The sequence below is a fragment of the Pygoscelis adeliae genome, unplaced genomic scaffold, assembly GCF_000699105.1.
Source record: "Pygoscelis adeliae isolate BGI_AS28 unplaced genomic scaffold, ASM69910v1 Scaffold98, whole genome shotgun sequence".
NCBI classification, from domain to species: domain Eukaryota; kingdom Metazoa; phylum Chordata; class Aves; order Sphenisciformes; family Spheniscidae; genus Pygoscelis; species Pygoscelis adeliae.
Genome location: NW_008825547.1, coordinates 183,994 through 200,497, shown reverse-complemented (window position 1 = coordinate 200,497; position 16,504 = coordinate 183,994). Strand labels below are relative to the sequence as shown.

At 37.0% G+C, this 16,504-nt stretch overlaps 1 protein-coding gene across 1 annotated transcript in view; it reads left to right on the top strand.

Annotated features, from left to right (window-relative positions):
• The window catches only part of MYCBP2 (MYC binding protein 2, E3 ubiquitin protein ligase), a 195,132-nt gene that overhangs the window by 101,694 nt on the left and 76,934 nt on the right, over window positions 1-16,504 (top strand). Inside the window, 7 exon segments of the mRNA XM_009332100.1 lie at window positions 2,776-2,863; window positions 6,758-6,810; window positions 8,081-8,253; window positions 8,592-8,736; window positions 10,534-10,746; window positions 15,530-15,585; window positions 15,999-16,114. Of these exon segments, the coding sequence (XP_009330375.1) occupies window positions 2,776-2,863; window positions 6,758-6,810; window positions 8,081-8,253; window positions 8,592-8,736; window positions 10,534-10,746; window positions 15,530-15,585; window positions 15,999-16,114 (844 nt within the window).

Below are 16,504 nucleotides of genomic sequence, written 5' to 3'. Positions count from 1 at the left end.
TGCCCCATCCCTGGAAACATTGAAGGTCAGGTTGGACGGGGCTCTGAGCAACCTGATCTAGTTGAAGATGTCCTTGCCCATGGCAAGGGGGGTTGAACTAGATGACCTTTAGAGGTCCCTTCCAACCCAAACTATTCTATGATAATAATAATAATTTTTGCTTAAGCCGAAAAAAAGATGCAGATTCATATACTTTGTTGATTTTTTTTAAAGCGTTTACAAACAAAGCTGCTGGCAAGTTTTTAACACTCAGTGCTAAAACATGCTAGCCAATATGTTAACTATATCATCTAAAGAAAAGTTACAAGTAATTGTTTTCAAACATACCTTTTTATAGCCCAAATACTCTAATTTAAAGTTCTATAAATAGAAAAGCAAGTTTTATGGTGTTTAAGCTACCTTGCATCTCAGGACTAAAGCCTCCATAAGTAACTTAAACTATTGGACACACAATGCAAGTTTCTTGTTCTTTTGGAAACTTTGTGATGACAGTTTTCTGAAGTGTTACCACTGGTAGAAAAAGAAGCGTATGTTCTGGCGACCACTGTGTTTTCTCTAGCTTAAACGAACAAAGTATCGGTAAGACCTAATTCAAGTCAGTGGGATTCATTTTTGCACATCTGACTCTCTCTCCTTCCAAAGGGCAAACTTCTGGTACCATTACATAACTACAGTATATTGAATGACATTCATTGTTAGGGAAGTCTCTGCAAAAACTGAAAGATGTCATTGAGTGTGAGCAAGTGCATCAAGGAATCGGGTGTCACTGAACTATTAAACTTTGTTTAAACCTAGGATTTTTGCAAAAATTATAGATTTATGCTTTGATGAATGAAAAGGAAGTCTTTTTGTTGGTCATTATTAAATCTACAAAATACATGCAAAAATTGCCCTCTGCATAAAGGGTGTTCACACAGCAGGGAACTGTCCGGTGGGTTGATCCACATTTCACATCTTTACTTGCTTGCTATTTCAGAACCTGCTGTTTTGAGTCCTAAAGATGCAGTTTATCAAGGGGTTAGTTTAAAATGCATTTTGGAGATTTTTCAGTCTGCTTGGGAGTCTCAGAGAATAAAAGGCAAGTCTAGGATTACTGATTTTGAAGGCTCTTTCCAAAAGAAGGATTTTTTACCTACTTTATATATTGCCAGTTGTTGTGGTTTAACCCCAGCCGGCAACTAAGCACCACACAGCCGCTCGCTCACTCCCCCCCCAGTGGGAATGGGGAGAGAATCAGAAGAGTAAAAGTGAGAAAACTCGTGTGTTGAGATAAAGGCAGTTTAATAGGTAAAGCAAAAGCCGTACATGCAAGCGAAGCAAAACAAGGAATTCACTCACTTCCCATGGGCAGGCAGGTGTTCAGCCATCTCCAGGAGAGCAGGGTTCCATCATGTGTAACGGTTACTTGGGAAGACAAACGCCATCACTCCAAACGTCCCCCTCTTCCTTCTTCTTCCCCAGCTTTATATGCTGAGCATGACATCATATGGTGTGGAATATCCCTCTGGCCAGTTTGGGTCAGCTGTCCGAGCTGTGCCCCCTCCCAGCTTCTCACTGGCAGAGCACAAGAAGCTGAAAAGTCCTTGGCTAGTGTAAGCACTACTTAGCAACAACTAAAACATTGGTGTGTTATCAACATTATTCTCATCCTAAATCCCAAAGCACAGCACTGTACCAGCTACTAGGAAAAAAATTAACTCTATCCCAGCCGAAACCAGGACACCAGTTTCTGTAAGTCTGCCTAGAAAATCCATCAGATGGTGGTTTCCCATCTCCTGCAGTTTTTTGGGTTTGTGGGGTTTGGGTTTTGTTTTTTTTTCCTCCATGAGAGGCATTTGTCAGTTGTGCTGAACCACTCACAGATTTGTTTAAAACTTAAAATTTAAAAATGGTGTTAGTGTCAACACCTTTTTGTGAGTAAAGTTAAAGAGGTTTGGCCTGCATGTAGCTGGGACAAGTTGAGGGAAAATATTGGATAGATTTCTTTATGGTTTAAAAAGTAGCTACAACCTCCCTAGCCATACTGCTCTGCCCCTATTCCTTGCACCCAGCCTCCTTCCCTCCATATATTTGAAAACTCTGTGTATGATATGGTCTGGTTTTGTTTTTGTTTTTTTTTCTTGTGAACAGGCTTGAGTGAGAAGTCTGGTGGGAGGGAGGGGGAGTCTTCTCATTCCCTAGGACAGCAGCATCAATGGGAATAAATAACTTTCCGGTGTGAATAGAAGGGAGAAACTGTCAGGAGCTTCTCCTAGGATTTATAATGGAGAAAGGGAAATTACGGAATCTTTTTCCCATCCTTGCCTCTCCAACTAGAGAAAGGGAAGAGGAAAAAAAGTTATGAACACTACTACCTTTAAACAGGATGGGAATGTGAGCATATGTGGTATGTGTATATATGCAGCTTAGCAGAAGCATTGCTTTGCAATCCAAATATGTACCGGTAGGTTTTTTGTATTGGGAAGTTCCCTTTCTCTTTAACATTACAGGCAAAAGGCAATTATCATCTTCAGATGTTCTTACTAGGCTACCAGAAGCATGGTAATCCATTTATTAATACTCTTACCTAGTTGAAATTGTTCTAAAAATTTGGTACTCTGGCCCATGTCACAACAAAACATGACAGTCTAGCTGTTTGCCAGGAACAATATCACTGAGAAACATCGAACTGGAACGCACAATTAATATCTTAGGATAAAGCGGTGTCAGGGAAATGCATTCATTGTCCTGTTTTCTGAGACACTATATAGCTTTAAAATTTGTTTCAATTTGAAGGGTATTATTCAGCTGGAGAAAGAATTGGCCAATTTAGGAGGATCATGTGCAGCAGCTTTGATGAAGAAAGATCTAGCACTTCCTATTGGTAAGTCCTACTCAAAGAACATACTTTGTTATTTCATCATTGTTCTGTGTGTTCTGAATGAATACTACCTTTAAGTCTTAATGTCGCTTTCAGTTAGAGATGATCATACAAAATTGATTTTTAAAACTGAATTAATCAAACAAGATAATAAAGTGGTGTTGTTTTCTGCTTACACTGTTCCCTTCGTGTGCGTATGGGGAAGAGGGAAACCTTGTCATTTAAATCTGAACCAACTCACCCCATCCACAGGTAGTGTATCAGTGTACGAGCTATGTCCTACAGTTTCCTCGTGGTACTTCACAAATGTGCAGGTATATTATTTGTATTTCTCTTTCACTGTTTTTTCTCCCTGCACTCCACACCTTTCTGAATGAAAAATGCCTGCAGCATTGAATTGTAAAATTTAAAATTACTTGTTTAAAATTTCAAGTAACCATTGCATCTGTAGATGTAATAGCCTAAAATATTTCTGCTGTAGTATTTTTTTCTTACAATTACAAAAAAAATTACATACTTTTACAGCAGATGCAGCAAATAAAAGTTTACGGTACCCCAAATGCAATTTAAAATGTAAGGAAAAATATGAGTTTATGAAAATTAATGTGTACAGAGATGGAATTAGACCTTTCTAATGATGCAGCTGTATTCTGTGTAATAACATTTCTCCTAATTAACATTAGTGTATAGGAAAAATAGGATCATAATCTATAATAGGATATCTTTTTGATCATTTTAATTCAGAGGCACAAACAAGAGCTTAAATATTATTAATGAGACTGGAACTGGTATTAATGAGCAGGAGGGCATTGATCAGTGTGCAGTTATAACCACAAAACCTGATTTGAATTTTTTAACCCGGTATTTTGCTTGTGTATTTGAATGTGCAGGTTTCTTACTTTATGTTGTAAATAGGCACCTCAATTACACTGGTAGATCTGTATTTCTCTCTCAAAAGTACAGGCAATTCTATAGTTTAAATAGTGCCCTCTTCTGTTATCCTCCAAACAGCCGCATTAACTTCTTAGTTTTGTTGACTTCCCTAGCACCGATTTATCCTGCTCTTCTCCTATGCAAAAAAAAAAAAACAACTGAAATTGAAATGCTTCTGACTTAATTTCCCAGGTTTTCTATTACTTCATACTTCTCTTTAAAGAGTTTTTTTGTTTTGTTCCAATTTTGTATGTCTAAAACAAGAAGCGAAAGTAGGTGGTACATAGTTTGGCTTTATATGCTTTCAGATAGAAGGAATTTGAAATAAAACATGCAGTTAAGTTACCTATGCAGTCTCAGCCACCTATAAAAGTGGTCATGTATGGTCTGCAGGAGGGGAGGGATAGGTGCATTGCCTGTAGAGTTTCCTGATTACTGACATAATTACGATTGATTCATCTGATCGTTACTTAACACTAACTCCAGGACTTCAGCCAAGTTTGCTAGTGTTGTTGATAATATTACAAAGCTAATGACATCAGGCATCGTTCACATGTATTGTTTCTCTACAAGACCACTGGACCCTGTGAATAAACAAAACTGATGAATTATAGGCAGCAGTGTTTGCAGATGTAAAGCACTGTGCAGCCTTTTTAAGATTGATTTCAGTTGTCTGTAATTTTGCTTTGTTTAAGTGTTTTGCTTGGTGTCTCAGAAAAACACTGTGGCAGGAAAAGAGGTAAAATGTGGTTTTCTAGAGCAACATTTAAATGACTTAGTATCAGACTACTATTCCTTTTTCTGCATTCTAGATTATCTATCTTCTACCTTTTGCTGCAGGTGAAATGGTGTCTTAAAAAATACTGTATTACTGCCATTGCTCATCGGCAGAGCAGTATCTTATTTGTGGAATGGAGTGTCCTTTAAGAAAAACCTATATAATCATATAAAAGACTGATTGCATACACACAATAAATATATATATACAATAAATATATATCAATATACATACATCTTGTAATGCATACACACAAGAAGGGCCTTTGAGTTAGACACTTCATACTTTTATTTTATAATTTCTGCAGTTTTACCTTTGTTCCATGTGTGGATGTATACAGGCTAAAGAAAGTAACCTAAGAAAAAGGCTCACTCCAGAAAAGAATTAGCAACTTAATTTACAATGCCTGAACTTTGGCATTTAGAAGTTAGGCATCTATATCTAAGATAATAGCTCTAACCTTCTTTTAGAGTTAATGTAGACATCTTCAGAGGATGGTTCGTGTCATCCTAAGATGAATATGTAAGAAAAACGAAATTAATCACCCAAAGGAGGAGCCTGTTTCTCCTCCATTCGCTATAAAGATATCTTGTAATATCTAAGTCTGAGCTCATTATCTCATGCTTCACTGCCCACAAGTAGGTGAAGTAAATCCTGCTCTATTTCCCGGATAGTTGGATCCAGAGGTCTGAAGAGTAAGTGCTCTTAAAACCTGGCGATTTTAATGAAGAAAATAAGAAACTTAATGAATGTGGCAGAATTTTAAGAAAAGGAAATAGGAAACACATGGTTGAAAATTCTCACCAGGTACATTTCTGGAACACTGCAAAGGGCATCATAGGAGTTTAAAAAAAAAAAAAGACGTGTCTGGAAACTTTCTGTCAGGGAAAATAGAATGATTGAACTGACTTCAAATCAGAGTTAATAGTTGTTACTGGCATCCTTGTAGGACCCTTCCATCTTCAGCTTTATTTGCATGATTTATCTTGGTCTATTGACTTTAAGAAGGTTGTCCTTCACAAAGACCTTGCTTTTTAGTAATTGTTATAGTGAGTATATTCTGTATACAAGTAGCCAAATACTTTTATAAGTATTCCTCTAGAACCATTAGGAAAAATAAGTGTTTTGAAAGGACATCAAGAAGGCTTTTAGCCTGTTTTGCTCCAAAGGAAGATGGACCAGACAGTGATTCCTTCATGTATTAGGAAAACTCTATCTTTGAAAGTACACCCAAATACTCTTTGAGTTACCATGTTCAAAAGGTCACACTTCCTTCTTGCAGGTTCTCCAAGGCTCAGATTTAAGATATTTCTTCCTGAGAGAGAGATCTGATCTGTGACCAAGATCTAACTTAAACAGCAATGTGGAATTGATCATTTAAATTGAGTATTTAACATTATTACTTAGTAATTGTTTCGAATTTGGTAGAAGTTATTTCTGAGAGCAGAGCTCTTATATATCTTTATTTCTTTGAATTTTAAAAATGCCTTAGGACTTGATTCTTTTCATTTCTCTTTCTCTCTTCGTACTAGTAGAATTGCCTGACATGTTTTTGAGAGAGATTAGAAATGTGGTAACCTTATCTGTTTTACTTTTCTGTTAAAAGACTGTGTTTGGCAATTCTGGTCACCCTGGAATCAGGCTTTTGAGTTACATTTGTGAGAAAGAAATATTGTATAATGTATTGGAGTTTTATGTTTTAGGAGGAATCATAATTTACAAAATTATGCAGAGTTTATCAGGTTTTCAAATACTGTTACTAGGGTAAGTTCTTAAAAGGGAGCAGCTGGTGCATACTTGGAGGTACTGCTTCCCAGAAACCATCTTGACTTCGCAAAATATTTCTCTGAGAGTATCTAGTTACATCCAAAGATTTGCCATACATACTGTCTTGGAGATAACAAGACAACTACCAGATTTTTGTTTTGTGTAATGTTTATTGTTAATTTGTTTGTGCACTGAAGTACACAGTACTGCATGTTTATTGTGTTACTTGAAAATATTAATCTTTCAGCTGCTGGTTAAAAAATGTAACGCGTCATCTTGCAAACTTAAATTTTGTAATACGAAAGGCTTCACTAAACAGAATTGAATTTCGCATTCCATCCTACTTAGCTAAATGTCAATATTATTGTTATGAAAAATAAGTTTATTTTTTGTTGTGAAAATAAGTTCTATTTTTACAGCAGGTAATGAATTTGAAGAAGATCTTGAGATTCTTGAAGAGGCTGCTTTACAGGTATACTACTGCTTTTTTTTCCATTGCAACATACTTCAGCATATAATTGCATTGAAACTTTTTGGCTGCTAAGGAAGAAAATCACTTATAAGGTTTTTATAATAAGGGAATATGGCTTGTTATAAAACAGTTTAAGAAGGTCTTGCAGAAGTTTAGTATTTACATTAAATCTTTTAAAATAAATCTGCTTAGAAAAAAATGCATAAAATACCTCAGAGAAGTTAGATGACCAAATATATTTCAAAATATATACGTGTCTGGCTTAGGTTGCACAATTTAACAAATTTTAGATGTTACCAAAATTAATCCTGCACACGTCTTTGTAATTGCAGAAATAAAATCACTTTTTCAGTTGAACTGTAACATTTATCAAGTCCCGAATAATATGATTGCAGTTGTTCTGGATTGATGATACATTTTATTCGTTGTGATGGGAGCTAATGCTGGTCAGTAGTGCCCTAATTATAGCCCCTAGCTGATGATGCACAGTGAAAAAGGAGTTTTCACATTCTGTCTCACTTTCCTAATTATCTTCAGGGCAACTGTTCTGAAATTTAGTTGTCACAGTACTTGCTGGAAAAACATATCAATGCCACATATGACACCATTGCATAGGCCTTAGATGACAGAACAGTCAACAGAAACTGTCTAGGAGGAATCAGATGTTCCTTGAAAGAAATACTTTTTTTCAGCAATCTGTTCTTGGACCCACTGTGTTCTAATTCAAAATGTGAGCTAGGAGTGTGCATGCGAGTAATGGATTAATTTTCGCTTTTAGTCCTGTCTGTTAAATTTTTTATTCACCTTTCTACCTTCCTTCCCTTCTTGCAAAGAAGGGATTTCTTGTACTTTATCTCACCCAAAAATATCCTTCTTAAGAGATCTGCCTTTCTGTAAGTCATATCTCTAGCCTTTTAGTTTCTTTTGGAACATGCTTATTGGTCACATTTTCAGAACAGCTCTCTTCATTCAATTCAGCAGTTCAGGATACTCTTAACATGGAAGTTCATGTTACCTTATTCTTTCTTCCAGAAATTATCTCTCAACTGAAGCTCGTTTAGTCTCATTTGACATAAATTATTGTTTTATAGACTGAACTTCCGTCAGAGTAAAGTTTATCCACTTTTCTCCTACTTGAATGGTTTTCAGTGCCCAAAATGTCTTTGCCAGTTGTATCATATTATGGGAAAGTGTCTACACATAAGATACTGAAAAGCTGTTTTGTCTCTATCCTTTCATCCCCACCCCAACACCCCCCCCAAAAAAAAAGGTGTGCAAATCTCACTCTGGCATTCTCGGGAAAGGCTTGGCACTATCTCACTCACCAACCATTTTGGAAGCTCTTGAAGGAAATCTTCCACTGCAGGTACAAAGCAATGAGCAGTCATTTCTGGAAGATTTCATTGCTTGTGTACCAGGATCAAGTGGTGGACGACTTGCGAGGTAAAAAGTTTGTGCTGCATGAATAAACCCATTACTTTACAGTTGTAATGTTTAAGTTTTGCAACAAAATAGAAAATGTTTAGTTATGTGTTAAGTTTCAAAACCTGTGCACTGTTACTTGTCTATACAACTAGCTATAGAACTTCTGTAGTTACATCAAATATTAGTCAAGTAAAACTATTTGACCGTATTGTTTCTATTAATATATTAGGTAAAAGCATTTAAGTATTCAGACCTTCTGCATCCTTTCTTAGCTGGAAGCCATGTTTGTAGAGTAAGAATTTATCTTGTGGGGGCCTGTAAGAGATTTTGATATTAGGTGTTTATCTTTGCTGTAGGTGGCTTCAGCCAGATTCATATGCTGATCCTCAAAAAACATCATTGATTTTGAATAAGGATGACATTCGATGTGGTTGGCCAACTGTTATTACAGTACAAACAAAAGACCAGTATGGGGATGTTGTTCATGTTCCTAATATGAAGGTAATTATTGTCATCTGGGCTGTTCTTATACTTCATCATGCCTTCTTTTAGTATTTGTTGTAGATATTCCACAGAATACTCCTGTATAGGGTAGAAAGTGGCATTAGTAAATTCAGCGTAGTCAGACTTTCTTACCTCTAAATCCACAAAATTATCAAATTCTGTATTACGCCAACACCATTTCATGCAGTTTACAGCTTGTCTGTAATGAGTTATACATCTGTAGCTTGTGGAAATAATGTTGTAGATGATGTTTGATGGTGGTGATGTGTAAGGTGACAAGAATCCGTTTTTTAACTTGTAAGCCAGGAAAGAGTATTATAAATTTTAAACTGAATACATGTGATGGAAAAAAGAATCAGAAGCACATTGATGGACCATTTCATAGTCGCTTTATTTTACACTAGAACAACAGCACTCCCCCATTTTCTGTTTCTAATATTTGGAAGTTCCTGTAGTCTTTTTTCGTTTGTTTGTTAAAGTACTGGAAAGGAAGTATTCATGACAGCCTCAGGTAGAATTGGAAAACCCTTGCAGGCTTTGGAGTAAAACCTATGGGATACGTATAAAAGTTGGCTGCTTGATTTGAAGCAGCAAAGCATGCAAACAAAACAAATTGAACACAAAATGTTTTTCACATTGTTTTCATAAATTGGGTTACATTTGTGTTTTAAAGCCCACTATTACTCTGGAGTAGTATGAATATTTTCAAGACTTGCTTTTGCTCAAGCCCAAAAGTAGGTGAAGTACCTTATACAAAGGCATAATTCCTGTCATAAGAACTCTCAAAACTATTTTTTGTATAGGATGTAATAATCAAGAGTTACCTTACAGTGAGCTGTAAACGCATTAATGAACTGTGAGTCTACAACAGTAACACAAGAATCAGTCCCAAACACAGCTTGATTGCAATTTAAATGTGTGGTTTCTTACTTAAATGTGTGACAAAGGAAGTAGAAAACTTTAAGTAGTGATTTTACTCTATCAATCAGGAAAAGTGTATGTCAAAATATACACATCAAAATTGTTGCTGGATTTCTTGTTTAATTAGTATTTTTTTTCTTTAATATATTAAAGTAATAAATCTTAATTCAATTTAATTATTCTGTTGGGCTCATTCAGTGTGTAATGTGCTGATGTAACTTCCAGTAAATTAAAACAGCATATGAAATGTGCAGCAATTAAACACATTTTATTGCAGATTTAGGATGAGTAGTGAGTAAACTTATTTTCTAGATACTCTGTTCTTCCTCGGAAAACTAAGTACAGCTGACTGTTACCTGCAGTAATGGAGGTCTGTGGTATCTCTGGGGAAAAAAAGTCAGATAAAATATGTGTTAAATGTGCTCATGTAGTCAGGTGGCTGAGCTAGCCAAGATCCAATCTGGCCACTGCTGATCCAGATCTAGCAGGCCCTGATGACTCACTCTGAAACCCGTGCATTCATTTGGAAGGCTCTCTTCCCTACTTCGTAGCATTTTCTGTGTGGGAAAAGAGCTAGGCATACCAGACTATGTGCTGCTTCCCAGGGAGTGCTCTGGGACTGGCAGAACTGACACTGGCCCTTACTGATCACGTGCAAAGTCAGTTGGGTGCTTCTCTCCTATACATTTACATTTTTCAGAGACTTTGTGCTTGGCTTTGCAAAGTGTTAAGTGTCGGCACACAGATTTTTGACACAGCTGGATTTATAGTGAATGCTCTAAGCACTTTGTCACTGTACCTTGTCAGATCTAAAAGAATGCGTGTGTGTGTTTTCTCCCTAAATCATATTCTGTATCCCATGTCTTATTGCAGGTAGAAGTCAAAGCTATTCCTGTTTCTCAGAAAAAAACATCTTTGCAACAAGAACAAGTTAAAAAGGTGCAACGGATACCAGGGAGTCCTGCAACAGCAGCTTCCCCTAGCAGTGATATGACCTTTGGAGGACTTCCTTCACCAAAGCTTGATTCTTCCTACGAGCCAATGATAGTAAAAGAAGCTCGATATATTGCTATTACAATGATGAAGGTAAATTGCTGTCATTTTAGCAATATAACTATACAATTCAGCATTCAAAGCCTGTAAAGGTATGCAAAGGAGAAGGAAAAAGGTATATTTTAGTTTGGTCACAATCTAAAAATACATTAATTACAAATTACTTTGATTATATTTAAGTTCAGCAGAAAACTAGGTGCATCAAAAGGGCCAATTGCCTGAACTCTAAAGCAGTTATAAACTGGATTAGCATTTAAAAAGAAAAGTTGTCTTTGATTTTGATTACGCTGATTAACAAACTAGTCTGAGTCACTCAGGAGAAATGAAAACAGCTATTGAAATGGTGGAGGGGAAATCAAACCAATGTATCCATACAGAGTTGGAGTGTTGCAGTAAATCTGTATTAAAAACTAACACTGGTGAACGTAGGGAAAAACAGGAGCTCAGCATAGTAAAAAGACCATATGAATGATTTGTGTATCAATGCATAAATATTAAACAACAGCTGTTGAAATTAGCCACTGCCAAATGGATCAGCTCAGAGACTTGGCCAGCAACAGTTTTTAAAGAGGTGAAAACTGAACAGTTCATACTGATTTGAGTATATTTTAGAACCCGCGATACATTTACATATATATATATATCATATTGACCCAGTTAAGAGCTGTGACATGATGTGTATAACTAGCGGTTAGACAACTTAATAAGACGTGATTAATCAGCAGTTAGAGAAGGATAATAGTCAGTATAATCAAAATGGACTTAAGGGGGGGGGCCGGAATCAGCAAACTAGCATCTTTTAGAGTGTACAAAGTTGTTTTCTACAGAGGATAGTGCTGCAGTAGCTATATGTAAATAGCGCAACTGGCTACTAAATAGTGTCTTAATGGATCAATGAAAGAACTATGAAATAAATATAGTGTACAACAAATGGTTTAAAAACTTGTTAAATCACACGTCTGAAAAGATATTTAGAATGAGGGAGTGTATATCAAGGAGACAAGTATTGCTTGTTTGGGGGGTTTTTTGGTTTTGTTTTGGGTTTTTTTTTTTACTTGAGGTACTGCAAAGATCACTTCTTGGCTTGATGCTGCTTGGTATTTTTACCAGTGACTTGAGGCAGGGGGCAGGAAATACGTGATTTATTCAAAGTTGGAACCCAGGTGGGATTTCTGATAACCATTGTCCACAGGCAGCTGCTGCTTCTTTTCCAGTAATAGGTATTAAACCTGCTCACACAGATGTTACAGTGGCACACCTTGCAGTGCATTAGGTACTCTGGAGTACCTGACTGTTGGAGCAAGGGCAAGGTGTCCAGAAATTAATCTCTAGATTTGATGGACCCTTTGAGTGAGGAATGCTTGATGTTAGCTCGTTAACTTGTAATAAATTTTAACTTGAATCAGGCTAAGATAAAATGAAAATGCAAGTATTAATTTAAAGTCATCTTAGTAGGTACAAATGTTTGTAAAGATAAAAGTGAAAAAGTAAAAGACACAAACCAAGGTAAAATACAAAAAGTCTCTCTCTCTACTTGTTGAAACATGCTTAGCTTCTACATTTAACACCTTTTTGGGGAATCTTCCAGAGGTTCCTTTCAGATTAAGTCTTTTCCATCCAAAACTTTAACTAACTCTTTTTTATTCTGAAGAGCGCTGATATTTTGCTGCTTAAATTAAGGACTGTCTGATATTGTGGGAAATGCAGATGTGTACCTGCTGTTCTTTATTAGGTTATTAACAACTGTACTGATTCAAGAAAGTGTAAACATTCTCTTCTACTTCCCTCCCTGCATTACTGAGCACACTCATTTCAGTGTAAACTGCAGATGTCCCCTGACCTTGTCATTTTACACCAGCCTGCATGTTATATCAGTACTTGATAGAAACATCCAAATACGATTAGAAACTGTAGCTTCTCACCTCTTGACAATAAATTGAAGTGTTTGGGGGACTGATACCCAAAACCACATCTTGTATAGAGACTCAAAATGGCTGATCTGCATGTATGTTCAAATGTTCTTATCCCACCTCTTTTCCCCCTGTTGTTTTTGATTTAACATGGGAAACTGGTAACTCGGCAACCATTGCAGCCCAGGGATATTCATAGAATCATAGAATCATTAAGGTTGGAAGAGACCTCTAAGATCATTGAGTCCAACCATCAACCCAACACCACCATGCCCACTAAACCATGTCCCTAAGCACCACATCTACATGTCTTTTAAATACCTCCAGGGATGGTGACTCAACCACTGGGCAGCCTGTTCCAATGTTTCACTGCTCTTTCAGTAAAGAAATTTTTCCTCACATCCAATCTAAACCTCTAATGCCCCCTGGCGCAACCTGAGGCCATTTCCTCTCGTCCTTTCGCCAGTTACTTGGGAGAAGAGACCGACACCCACCTCGCTACAGCCTCCTTTCAGGTTGTTGTAGAGCGTGATGAGGCCTCCCCTCAGCCTCCTTTTCTCCAGGCTAAACAACCCCAGTTCCCTCAGCCGCTCCTCATAAGACTGTTCTCCAGACCCCTCACCAGCCTCGTTGCCCTTCTCTGGACACGCTCTAACACCTCAACGTCCTTCTTGTAGTGAGGAGCCCAAAACTGAACACAGTATTCGAGGTGCGGCCTCACCAGTGCCAAGTACAGGGGCACAATCACTTCCCCTATTCTTGCTGAGGTACTTCGTGCATTTCTGGGACTACCATTATCTACTTCTTACGGGCCTTTTCAGTGCAGTCATTTCACAAGAAACTGTGAAAGTAAACCATTTTGTTTCTAGTGGGAATTGATGGAAATATCACCTCAATACAGAGTGGATTTTTTCTTCACTTTGAGTAGAAAGAAAGAGGATCCAGAATTCCATTGGTAAATCCACTGGACTGGTTTGCAGTTTTTGACCTGCAACACATTTGCTTTCTTATCTTCACATGGTCTTCAATGCACTGTCTGCTGATCTCAAAACTACTGTATCCCATATGTCTTCGGATTTCCTTAAGCCAAGCACCAATCAACCATGTCCACAGTGGTAAGAGAGGCAGTGTTTGGCCTCTTGGTGGCAGTAGCATGAGTTGTTAGGTATTCTGGACCTTTTTTTTTATGTCGCCATCTCCCTCCTCTTCAAATAGAGATTTTAAAAGATTTCTGCAGCCAGGCAGAACAGTGCAGTCTTGATTGCATCTTGTGCTATAGACAGTGTACACTTACTGGCAGGTCATGAGATAGAGGATGTTTCAGGGAATTTATCCCTTTTTCTGCCAGTCTACAGAGTTTGGTAAAAGAGTTTCCAGAGGATCCTTTATTGATGAATCTAGAGATGTCTGACTCTTCTAGGCAAATAACTAGGATTGTGCTCATTGACTACATTTGGAAGTTATAAGGGTAAGCTACAGAAAGCATAGGGAAAGTCCTGGGTCACAGACAGCTCAAACTAAAAACTCCAGAATCTCAGGGACTTCCGCACGTTGGTGGACAGAGCCCAGATTACGTCAGATAAGGCAACTGTTTGCTTTGCTTGAACTGTCTCTGATTTTCTCTGCTGGGAGAACAGTGAAAAATCTAGCCTTTATAACTGGTATCTTATATACTGTATGCTTTCTGAATGGCATATAGCTGCTTCCCAGCTCCTTAAGGGGTGTTTTCTAAATTTTGCTTAAACTATTTAATGATCTGACAGCATTCTCTGAAATTCTCACCCCCATCCATGCTCAGAACAGCTGTATGTACTTTGTCTTTCAATTTACAGTGATTACTGAAAAGCTTCCTTTCTTTTTTGTTCTGTGACATATCTTTAGTTTATCATGATTTGCTTTATTTCTAAGGCAGTGATTTCATAACAGTTTAGGCTAGTCTATCCCATCCATCTTCTGGAAAGCATATGGTCCCAGGCTAGACTAGGGAATTAAACTGGTATAAACTATTTACTTTTATATTTTTAAGGTTAGTTTTCTACTGGCTGAGTAGTCTTAGCATAGACACTGGCATTCTCATGGGAGATTATAGAGAAGGCAAAGTCAGACTCTTCTTGGACTTGCACAGGGAAAGGATATGGGGCAATGGACACAACTGGTGAAAAGGGAAATTCCGGTTACATATTAGGAAGAAAAAATTTACAATGAGAGTTGACAAACACTGTGACAGGCTGCCCAGAGAGGCTGTGGAATCTCTGTCCTTGAGGATACTCAAAACTTGACTGGATACACCCCTGAACAAGCTGACCTAATTTGAAAGTTGGATGTAATTTTTGAGGGTGGCTCTACTTTGAGCAGGGGGGTGAACTCTATTACCTCTGGAGGTCTCTTGCAACACAAATTGTTGTGTACTTCTATGGTATGCAAAATTATGAGAGCAATATGGTGATATCATGCCAGCACAGACTTAGATTGACTTAAATCGTCATGGTGCTGTATCCCTTAGATACTATGTGGATATTTGTGCCTACAAGCAAGTTGAAATCTAGCTTATTAAAATAATTCAAAGGGTTTTCATGCAAGTGAGATAGGAAGAGATTCAAATACTTGACTGTGAACAAAGCTTTTGTTAGCAATATGTATCTTTATTATCTAAATAATGGCAATTTAAAGGGGAAGTGAAGGTACTTGTTTCATGTATGTATATGTGTGTGTGTTTCTCTTTCTGTGTTTTGGAATTGGTTTCTGGTTCCCTGCTTAATGCTTCTTGTGAGTGTAAATTTATTTTAGTATGTTCTTTGAGAAAATACTCTGCTTTCTTTCATTCATGATTTCAGTATAATTGATAACATTTTATATCATTTTATAATGGTAACATTTTATGTTTATTGAATTTCATCTGTTTATAGGCATATGAAAATTATTCTTTTGAAGAACTACGCTTTGCTTCACCAACACCAAAGAGGTAAACATTAAAGAATTACTTTTTAATAGGGACTAAAATTAATATGTCCTGTCACTTCTGCTTCCACCCAGAATCACAAGCCTTGACTGCCAAATAATCTTGTCTAAAGGTGGAAACACTACAAAAATTGTGTATTTTGTTTTCTTTTAGAGATTCTGTTTAAAATCTTTCATTCTTAGTTGTTTTAATGTTGATTCCTTATTTGTATTATCAATGTGTTCTTTCATCATTTGCTGTAAATAAATGTGGTATAGAGGTTATAACTTCTAAATAATATGGGATTAGTACAATGGATGGGGGTAAAATGGTATTTAGATGATCTGAAAGGGAAAAAATAATTTCTAAACTATTACAAATTATTTTCAAAAAAACAATAATTGTTTAATGATTTTAATTGTTTTGTTTATGCCTAGACCCAGTGAAAATATGTTGATCAGAGTCAATAATGATGGTACATACTGTGCAAACTGGACTCCTGGAGCTGTTGGTCTCTATACCATCCATGTTACTATAGATGGCATTGAAATAGGTACTCAATTTTCACTGTACTTAAGCAGAAATTTATATTATATCCAGTTTGTATACCAATAAATGTGTGTCTTGGCGCTCATAAGATTTAGTATTAAAGTTCATAGCAAAATCTAGCACCTGAGTTTTCGTTCCAAAGCCGCCTATCTAATTCCCTCTTCTTTCTCAAAAGAACAAAGACCGCAGCTATTCTTTCCTTGAAATAGGAATATATTTGGCAAATAATTTATCTATAATGTGGTTGGACTCCCAGATTAATAGAGTTGCTTGTTCTCTACTCTCAGTGTTGCAAGAAAAATATCTTGTTTCAGTGACAAGAGAGTGACAGTGTGTCGTGGTTTAACCTCAGTTGGCAACTGAGCACCACGCAGCCGCTTGCTCACTCCCCCCC